We start from the raw sequence: 10,610 nt of genomic DNA on the forward strand, positions 1-10,610 counted from the left end.
TATTTTATACTCTATTCTAAGCCTATCTAGTAGGGCTTTAGTATGGATTTAGTACCTCTCAAGAAATTGTAGCCGTCAGATTTAATCTGTTTTCTCTGCTTCAGATGCAAATGTTGTTGAATACCCAAGCAAATGTTTTTTGATTGCAGGAGGATGGGAGACTAAAATAAGCTCAACTGAATAGAAGGAAAACAAAAGAGCTCTCAAGAACTCCAATACAAATACATAAAAATCTCACCAGGTAAATTCTAATATGGATTGGACAATTATTTAAAATGCAAATGGCAGAGTTTTTATTGAGTCATGGCATTTGCATTTGATGTTGACTCAGTTTAAAGGTAAAGGTTACATAAAGGTTCATTTCTTTAAATGTCTTTCTTTTCTGCTTTTTCTGCCAAGTCTGTGAATATACCTTCAACTGTGGGCATGTGAGTAAAGACATGGGACGTCCCCGATAGTGCTCTCATTTCCTCATTTTCTTACCTCATTATCACTTTCATGTGTCAAAAGAGGATGTAAAAAAAAAAAAGACAAACGTCAACCTTACAAAAATCACTTAACAGCACTTGTTGATTGCTCTGATCTGGACAGATGAAAATGTTAATGTCAAGCAAAATATGTAGTTAAAGAAAGTTCAAATTGAACAACATATGAGTTTCACTGGAATAAAGAGTCTTATTCTTGCTTGTTCAGGTTTGTGATTTAGATACATAGAAAAATAACCAAACAAACAAGCAAATCAGGAACAAAAATGAATTAAAAAATCTAAGTGCCAAATGCTTTTTAAGAATGCAATTTTTAAAGGGGCAATTTTTTTATATCCAAACAATGCAGTTTTTTCAATTATTGGTTTAAACTTTTTTAAAGACTTTTACAAATATATGTAAATTAAATTAAACTGTAAAGTCAATATTATAAAAATTTGTTTTTGTTAATTTACTTGTACACACACATATAATATAACATTTATATATAAAGTGTGTGTGTGTGTGTGTCTGTATATATATATATATATATATATATATATATATATATATATATATATATATATATATATATATATATATATAGGCCTATAATTATTTCTTTTTATTATTATTTAAAGACACTCTTAGTCTTCCAGAGACCTGTTTGAAAGGGGTGTTTATACATTTTATAAATCTACACTTTTGTCACAAGGCAAAAATATCTTAAAACACATTCACAAACTTTACATGGATTTATCTGAAAGAAAAAGGACTTTGTCACAGAATGGAATAATACAGTTATACACTATTATTCTGGTGTGCAATGCAGCTGTCCTCGCCCTGGACGTCGTTTCCCCTCTCTGGTTATCCACTCCTTAGCTCTCGCGAGAACGAGAGCTAATACCCCCTTTTCCCTTCCACCACACCTCTCGCGAGATCTCGCGTCCGAAGGATGGTGTTGTGTTAGAGGCAGTGGGGAGAAGGGTGAGGGGTATCCACAAAGATGTTGCGTGATTTTTGGGAAATTTATTTATTTAAATAAAAATGGCCGCCGCAGAGAGCGGAGAGCAGAGACTGTAAGTGTGAACCGCATCCATTCCCGTTGTCACGGATTCCAATGTCAGGCGTCGCGAGCGGCGATGGCGTCGGTTTTGATCGTCGCTGTGATATTTTGTCAGGCTGAGGGGGGAAATGTTAGCCGCGCTAGTCCGCGAAAGGCGTTGGGAATACGTCACTCGCATTTCTCCCGCTCTTTTTCCACGATCAGCGGGCACATTGTGCGCCACGAGAACCGCGCGCTTTAGTCCAGTGTGTGTTCGGTGTCGTTTTCTGACGTTACTTTAAAAAAACTCTTCTGAAATCTCGAACGAACGGAAGCCTGGGGTTTGGACGCACACATGTTTTGTTTTGCCGACATTGGCGGCTCTTTCGCGGAAATGTTACGTCGTTTAATTCCAAGCGCTCGCTAGCTGTCAAAAACAGCACACACAAGTAAGTTAGCTCGCCTGTGGCGCTGCAGGACAAGGCAGGGGACCTAAATGAGATTTGCTCTAGATAGATCTGCCTGTCCTGGCGTGGAATGGCTTGACTAAGTGCTTAGAAATGAGGTTAAGATGCGTTTTAGCTCAATACAGTGGTGTTGTGCTGTGTGGGTAGCTGTGCATCATCAGGTACCAAGTTTGCATATGCATGCAAGTTGGCCAGTGTGCTATTCCTCTGCCTGATGAACATGCGTGTGTCGTTGTGTTGTTATTGCTGCTAGTTTTGCCCTTGCAGCATGTAAACCATCCAGGTGTTAAACACACTATTGTTTTTCTCGCATTACTAAAATAGATAGTGTGCTTGCTTTAGCAATTCACAAGGCACTCCCATGTGAGAGCAGGCTGGTGACATTGTTGAGCTGACTTCCGGTAGCCAGCTAACGGATCTAGCAGCATCATATTTGTGTATGTGTTTGTGTGTGTGGTCGACCGCAGGGGTATTTGCACAAACTGAGTGACACTGTCATGTCTTCTGCACACACTAGTGACATGTCTTTCAAAGACTGAACTTGCATCCTGTGCAACTTCTTCCTGTGTCGCATGCTCCATGAATTCATTGCAAGGGCAGGTACTGGCCAGACAAAATATTTAGTTTGCCAACTGCTTTGTTATTGTATTTATTATGAATTTAATTTGGTCACCAAAATGTTGTTTGGAAATGCGTTGAAAAAACAATAAACAATTTTCACCCAGAAATAGCTTTTACGGAAAGAATGGCAAGTAACACATCAAGTTACACATTACATTTTGAAATAGAAAAACTAAAATAGTATTTCCTATATTATAATCTTTGTTTTATTTAAAGCTTTTAAAAAAAATCCGAATCATTTTTTGCATTGTGGGGCAAGTTGAATTTTCATCATTGTGAGTCAAAAGGAAGTTAAAGTAAACACTGTTAAAATTTTCCCTCTCTGGTTTTCCGATGTCTTTTCAAAGACGGTTGTTCATTATGGTTAAACATGATCCTTGATTGTCCAACATGGTATAATTGTTCATAGTTTATAAGGTTACAAATGAGGAGCTGCCTAATGCACATATTCGTTGATTTCCAGCTGAGATTCAAGGTCCTACTTAGTATTAAATTGAACAGTCAACGTTCACAATAAAAACTTGATTATGACCAAAACCAATTAGCTTTCTTTGTGGTTTTTTAATTGATTTACCCCAACAAAGTTGTGGCTTAAAGAAAACTTAATAGTGGCCTGTATTTGCATTCATTTCATAAATGGGTAGTTGATGCATAAGGTCACATCTATATATTTTTACATGGTTAACAATCAGAATATCTCATCTACGCCAAATGAAACTGTTTCTGCCCTAGCAATCATTTCATGGATAATGGATTCATGGATTTCATGTTAATGTTGTAAATTAATAAATGTGAATGCATAGCAAAATTTTAAATCAATATCTATATATGTACACTATTTTCCTTAATTAACTTAATTGTCTTTAACTCATTTTAGTTGGTCCTGCAGTGTGGATCATTTTCCAAATATTGATGAAAATGCAAATATTACATGTAGTTTCACACGTAACATGAAGTTATAAAATTTGCGTGCATAACATATATGCAAAATGTATTAAAAAGGCATTTAAATTGTTTTGCAAGTCACACTGTAGGATGTGAACTTCCCAAAAATGTTTTATGTCAGAATTAACATAATTATCCAGCTAAAGTGATGAATTGATGCAGGTTTTGCCAAAAATGATGAGGATTTTCTTGGATAGTTTATTAAAGTAATTGTAGAAATGTATATTCATGACACGTGTTCTTCAAAAGATATAAATCAAAAAGTCAAGTGAATATCACTGAGGATGTAGTGCAGTCTGTGGAAGTTAGTTTGGGTTTATTAGTTAAAACATTAGAAGTTAATTCTTTTTAGAGCTGCATAATTGATCAAATTTCTAATCGGGATTACAATTATGAATGCCACAATAACATAATCGTTCAAAGCGGCATTTAATCATTCAAAGTCCACCAATGTTATTCTGCGTGCCTAAGATGCATTTTTTTATTTTTACATGTTATCTTGAGGGTTTTGCCCATTATTTTAATTTAAGTTAAAATACAACATTATAATACCATTTATGTTTTTACTTTTTGATAATTTAAAGAAGAAACCAATCCGATATATAGTTGACATTTGAGGCTTAATACTATAGAAAAGCTCTAAATGTTTTTCAGTTAGAGTGTTTTCAGCTTGTTTGTTTTCATATAAAGATACAGCATGCAGTTGCATCAAACAATGGTATAAACATCATTCAATGTAAATTGTGGTAATCATAATTAATATTTGTAATTACAATTTTAAGGATATGATCAAGAACTGTGATTTTTGTCATAATCGCGCAGCCCTAATTCTTTTAAACTTATTGTAGTTTTTTATTTAAAAGTCAAGTAGAAACCAATTCTTTTTTTTTTTAGATTTGCTATCATTTTGATCCTAGCATGCTGAAGGATTCTTTATATCATGCTATCTCTCCTCTTTTATATGTCACCAAGAATTGAAATCATATTCAGAGTTGCAAGACTCTCAACATAACTACTCATCCCATGAAACATTGTGATGCAATTGTTTTAAAAAATGTGAAAACTAAAACTGGTGGATTTTAACCAAAAAAGCATTACATTCTAAATTATGTTCATTGCAGAATATTCATATATATGGAAATAAGTGTTTTAAACTTGGGAGGCAGACTCGATTATGTTATTTGCAGTGTATTTTGAGAGTGAGCGGTCACTTCAGAGCTATTTTTGCCACGCTTTTCATTCCTATATAAATGTATCGCATTATTATGGATAGCATAGTTTTTCATTTGAAATTTGACTTAAGTTAAATCGTTTGTATTAAGCAACTTGTAAAAATGAAATTTTCATTGACTTCCACAGAAGAGTATGATAAGATAAGAGCTCTTAAAACTTTTATGTTTTATATTTTAAGTTCTGTTTTGAAAATGTGATTTCTGCTTCTGAAACCCAACTGTTGCACTCTACTAAAGTATTAAAACCGGTGAAAATGCATGATGGGAAATGGTAGCTCAGGGTTAGTGCAAATTAAATATTCTAGCTATACTTTTAATGCATATATAGCATGTAAACTCATAAAGTTGCTAAATAGAATTCAAATATGTTTTGTATTTTGCAATATACTATGTTAATGTGCTAAGTCGAACACATCAAAATTGAATACTCTGTAATGAATGTTCGTTTATAACTTCTCAGGTGTGGTGACTCTCGTTGATGTACTGAAACATTTCGGCAACTCTTGATTGCAAACTATTAGTCAATGTTTTAGTGAGTGTAAGATATATAAAAAAAAACTAAGTAACTATTTGTTCAACTTTCTACCTGGTAAATTTTGTGGCTGTTTTCATCGCTTGACTTCACCTGCTCTCATTAAAAGTGACAATATTTGGGATCCGTTACAGTCTCCACCCTGATACAGTAACTACCTAAATATGAAGAAAATCTAAAAATGTCTCATTTAATTCAGTCTGGCTTTGAAAGTTTTGTAAAATGGAACAAGGCAAGAAGCATCGTAAGATGTTGAAAATAAGGAAGCAGCATATTTTGGTAGTTATTTTAGCCTTTAAATCTCTCAGTTTTTCTTTGATGTAGAAATGGAAATGAAGTTCACAATATAAGTGTTTTATTGTGATCTGATGTTTTTATGGGCGAAATATTTAGTTTGTTGTTCATTACTCAAACACCAAACTGCCATGTGGTCATGATGACACGTTTTTAGAGTAATCTGCCAGTTAGGTCTAAGGCAAATTAAGTTGATCATTAACTTCTTTTGTAATGAAAATGACATTCGTTGATCGACGAGCCACAGACAAGCGGGAAATCCCTCCGTCCTCAGTGATTCAAGCTCCGCGTCAAGGTTTTGCTTGACACAGGCCTCTCGATACCTCCAGAGTGATATCCACGTATCTGTAAGCGGAGTAGAAATCAAATTGAACGTGTTTCTCCTGAAGTTACGAAATAGACACATCCTAGACTCAGGTTTCACATGACGTCTAAAGACGTTAAGGTGCAAACTGCATCAGTTTATTTGGTTAACCGAGTCTTATGCTAACACTTCAAATTCAGACCACGTATTGCCTGCTCTTTGGTGGTATTTAATAGAGCTTGTGTGATCTGAAAATGAGCATGCTTTGAAGCCAAATATTGAATTTATGATGGCAAACATGCAAACGTAGCACTTCTGTTCAGTTTTTATAATAAATACTTCATTTAGACATGCGGTTGAGTTGAATACGGACCCGTAAGACTCATCCTGTCTCAGTGAGCCACTTATTTCTTGTGTTATCAGCAGAGGTGAGGACAAGAATGAAGACCAGGAGGGCTCAAAAGACAAGACGCAGAAGCAGAAGAAAAACAAAAGGGAACGGCAAGATGTGGAAAAACTCGAGGCCACAGTGTCCGTTCCTCCACCCCCGCCTCTTCTTACGCAGGGGGATGTTGGACAACAGACAGAGGCAGGGAAGTCTGAACCCATTGACCCTGAAGTTGGAGCTGCTCTCAGCGCTCCAGAATCTTCCGCATCAGCCAAGCAGCGGCGTTCCATCATTCGGGACAGAGGCCCACTGTATGACGACCCTTCACTGCCTCAAGGTTGGACGCGCAAGCTAAAACAGCGCAAGTCGGGGCGATCCGCTGGAAAATTTGATGTCTACCTGATCAAGTTAGTACAAGTTACAGGAAGTTAGTTCTTTTTTTTGTTTTTTTTTGAGAGCAACTGTTATGATATTCATTTCGTAATACTGCATCCAAATGACACACATGCAACAAATTAGTCATTATTAAAGTGAAGTCATTGTGTTTGGATGCTGCTAAACCTGTTAACACTGGAAGTATCAGTTAGGGCCTTATTTGATATGCTATATTCCCTGTTTACCTATGGCTACAAATATCATGAATTATTTATCGATATCTTATTTGTTACTTCTGTCTATTACGTCAAAGCAAGCTTGTGATGTTTTTGGTCTCTGATTTACAAATTTAAATCATCATATTTATATGTAAATTTGTTTTAGCCCATGCAAAGTCAGTTTTATACTGATGTTTTGAGTGAGAAACTTTCCCATTTTATTGTTGTTAAAGTCCTAAGGCCCATTCACATCAAAAATGACAATGATGAAGATTTTACGTTTTCAAATTAATCCACACCACAACTACAACGATAATGCTAAAAGCACAGATAACAGAATATAATTAAAAATGATTAATGAATGATAAAAACAGAGCTTGAGCATTTAAAGTGGCAGACGACATAAATGCAGCATTTGCTCATAAACAGTGTTATCATGCACTGGTGTGGATGCTAATATAGTTATTGTTGTCAAAGTGAGCTGCATTTTAATCACAGATTTACAGCTGATTTGTCAGAGGTGGTGTGTCGCTGGTCGCTTCCAGTGTAAACATGAGCTTGTGTAACAGTTCCCAGCAGTATTTGAAGCATGATATAACAACGCAGTGGTTGTTCAGTAAATGTAAATTACACGTATAGAGAGAGAGTTGTACATTACACTGGTTGGGGTCACAGAGATTCGTGTTTAGATTAGATTTCTAAGATTTGTTGAATGGCTAAATAATTCAGTGTTGTCAAGTGTATTGTTCTGCCAAACAACTTGACATGATGAATAAGGGTTCATGCTGTTCAACACTGACTGATGTGTCACCGTGCCCACTGTTTTCTTTTTTCTTTGATTTCATTTTATTAAAAGGTGCTTAATAAAAACATAAATGTGAAATCAAAGAATATATTGGTATTTGGACTACAGGTTTGTATGATTGCACCAGGATTAGCGTTTTCTTCGTTAAAGGGTACTTAAAAAAAAATGTAATCTAAGAAAATATTCATATTTTGACCACAGCTCTATATGATTTACTTCCAGTAATACAAACTTTTTTTCTTTGATTTCCTTTTTTATTAAAGAATAACAGTGAAATCCAGGAAATCTTTTTTATTTGGACTGTATGATTAAAACATCCAATTTAGCATAGATACGTTTTCTCAAATTCTCAAATTGTTTTCTCAGAATTACATTCATCAATTTGTATAATGTAAAATATATTGTTTTTATTTTTCAGCCCAGAAGGGAAAGCCTTCCGTTCCAAAGTGGAGCTCATGGCGTACTTCCAAAAGGTGGGCGATACCACCACGGATCCCAATGACTTTGACTTCACAGTCACGGGCCGAGGGAGCCCCTCTCGCAGAGAAAAGAGACCACCAAAGAAGCCTAAAGTGGTCAAACCTTCTGGTCGAGGGAGGGGTCGGCCCAAAGGCAGCGGCAAGGTACGGCAGGCCACAGAAGGGGTGGCTGTGAAGCGTGTCGTTGAAAAGAGTCCAGGAAAACTCCTTGTAAAGATGCCCTTTGTGGTCCCCAAAACTGAACCAGGGGCTCCAGTGGTGCAAGCCGTAGTTGCCAAAGTTCGCCGAGGGCGCAAGCGGAAATCAGAACAGGAACCACCGAGCACCCCCAAAAAACGTGGCCGCAAGCCAGCAGCTGCATCACAGTCAGCGGTGGGGACGGGTTCAGCTGCTGCATACACGACCGCGGCCATTCTCACCGCCGAGGCCAAGAAAAAAGCTCAGAAGGAGTCTTCCGTAAAGCCTGTTCAGGAGAGGGCACTTCCCATCAAGAAACGCAAAACTCGAGAGACTTTAGAGGAGTTGGAAGGATCCACCACCTCCACGACAGAGACGTTTGTTCCCGTGATAGCAAAACGACTGACTGCATCAACTGTGACCCCTACAGGGGAGGAGGTAGAAACAGGACAGAAATCTCACAAGCATCCCGGCCGGAAGCACAAAGAGGCGTCTACAGATCCGGGGAACGGCAGCAGCAGCAGCAGCAGCGGGACGGTAACCAGCGGCAGTGGCAGCGGACCGAAGAGTCACAAGAAGAGAGATCATCGAGGACAGCACTTTAAACACCACCACCACCATCACCACCACCAACACCACCATCTACAGGCCATGCCGCCCTCCACCTACACTCCACAGGCTCACCAGCTCTCCCTGGGTCACTCCACGCAAGGGGGGCCGCCTGTGACAACAGAAAATGAACCCCAGGACTTGAGCACCTCCAGGCCCAAAGTGGAACATGTGGCCTTCCGGGAGGAAGCAAGAACTGATAGCTCCTCGAGCAGGGACGCTCAGAACGCAAGCAAGATGGCCTCCTCTGACCTGAGAGGGCAGCAGAAGACTGTGACGGGGGATGGCAAGGAGCTGAGAGACATTGTTCCTCCCTCCGCCGTTCCGAGGCCGAGCCGCGAGGAAACAGTCGAGTCCCGGACACCAGTGAGCGAGCCAGTGAGCTGACTGACTAAGTGATGGATCGGGTGCGGCTTTGCGTCCCGAAGAGTTGGAGGGCGGTCGCAGCGGGACGAGTGATTTTTTGTTCTTTTTTTACTGATGAAAAAAGAAAAAGGAAACAAAAATATACAAAAATGTAAACGTACTTCTACAAAAGGCAGCTGTTGTGTCTCGTTCTCTCTGTGGGTTGGACGCGGGGCGATAATTGCTTCCGGATGAATTCTCTGCTAACCTTTTTCTTTATGGTTTCCTTTCATTTCCCACTATATCTTTGTATTAGTATATCTTAGCACTCACCTAAACCAGTTATTCCTTTGTCAGAGCTTGTAGGAAGTAGAAACACACTCAAGTGGTAATGAAGTCACATGCCATAGTTATCGTAAAGCGAAACTTTCCGGTCAAAGATGCTCTCGAAAGTACTAAAATGCAGCATAGTCATGTCATCTCAACCCTAGAAAAGAAGGTGTCCTATCAGTGTGTTCTTCCTTTTGTGTCTAAAACGAAGGGGCAAATCCGGCAAGCTGAAGAAAAGAAGGGCCACATTTTCGATCTTCATCTTTTCCATTTGAGTCGGACGCAGCTGTTGCAGCATCATCACCTTTGAAATAAGACGCTAGCTTAACTCTGACAGAAAAGAACTTCCTAGTTGTGGGTTTGTGCCAAGCTGATATTTTCAGCCTGTTGACCTGTAAAGATACATTGAATTTAGAAGCAGTATTTCCTTTTTAAGTTGTTGGTATTTTCAGTGCACATGTCTATTAATTATCTGTAGTTTGGTTAACCTAATAATCACCAGTTTCGGAGATGCCTGAGAAAATGCAACTAGAGCGGAAAGCTCTATTTTTCATTTTCTCTGGTGGGGAAGATAAAGCACAAATGTATTTGTTAGGGAGCATTGAAAGCACAGTCCAGTGTAGCATCTTGAGTAGATGTCAACTTGCGTAAAAGAATACGAGAAAAGGAATTTGTTATGTTTACCTGCTTTTTTCCCCCCATGAAGTGCAGTTTAAATAGTGGGCGTGTGCTCTTACGACACAAATCCCAACCAAAAAAAAAAAAAAAAAAGCATACAGTTTCAAATCTAGCTTTTGGTTTTATCATGTGTGGTTCTAGACTTATCCCATAGAGCTGCTGTTCTGAAAACGATTCTGACGGAAACGTTAATAGATGGCTATATTTATATAATGTCTTGTCAGGCTGTAGTTGTGTCAAATGCATGGGTTGCTGATGTTTGCGTGCTTTGCGTGCTATTTATTACAGTACTCTGACATTGT

The 10,610-nt window shown here is 38.2% G+C and overlaps 1 protein-coding gene across 1 annotated transcript; it reads left to right on the top strand.

Moving 5' to 3' along the window:
• Window positions 1–1,393: 1,393 nt before the first annotated feature.
• LOC113080117 (methyl-CpG-binding protein 2-like) lies at window positions 1,394–10,401 on the top strand. Its single transcript, XM_026252340.1, has 3 exons — window positions 1,394–1,543; window positions 6,331–6,699; window positions 8,109–10,401. Exons 1-3 carry the CDS (start codon window positions 1,512–1,514, stop codon window positions 9,340–9,342), a joined length of 1,635 nt encoding a protein of 544 aa, XP_026108125.1. The 5' UTR covers window positions 1,394–1,511; the 3' UTR covers window positions 9,343–10,401.
• The last annotated feature ends 209 nt before the right edge of the window (window positions 10,402–10,610 follow it).

Source organism: Carassius auratus, unplaced genomic scaffold (assembly GCF_003368295.1).
Source record: "Carassius auratus strain Wakin unplaced genomic scaffold, ASM336829v1 scaf_tig00030267, whole genome shotgun sequence".
Classification (NCBI taxonomy): Eukaryota; Metazoa; Chordata; class Actinopteri; order Cypriniformes; family Cyprinidae; genus Carassius; species Carassius auratus.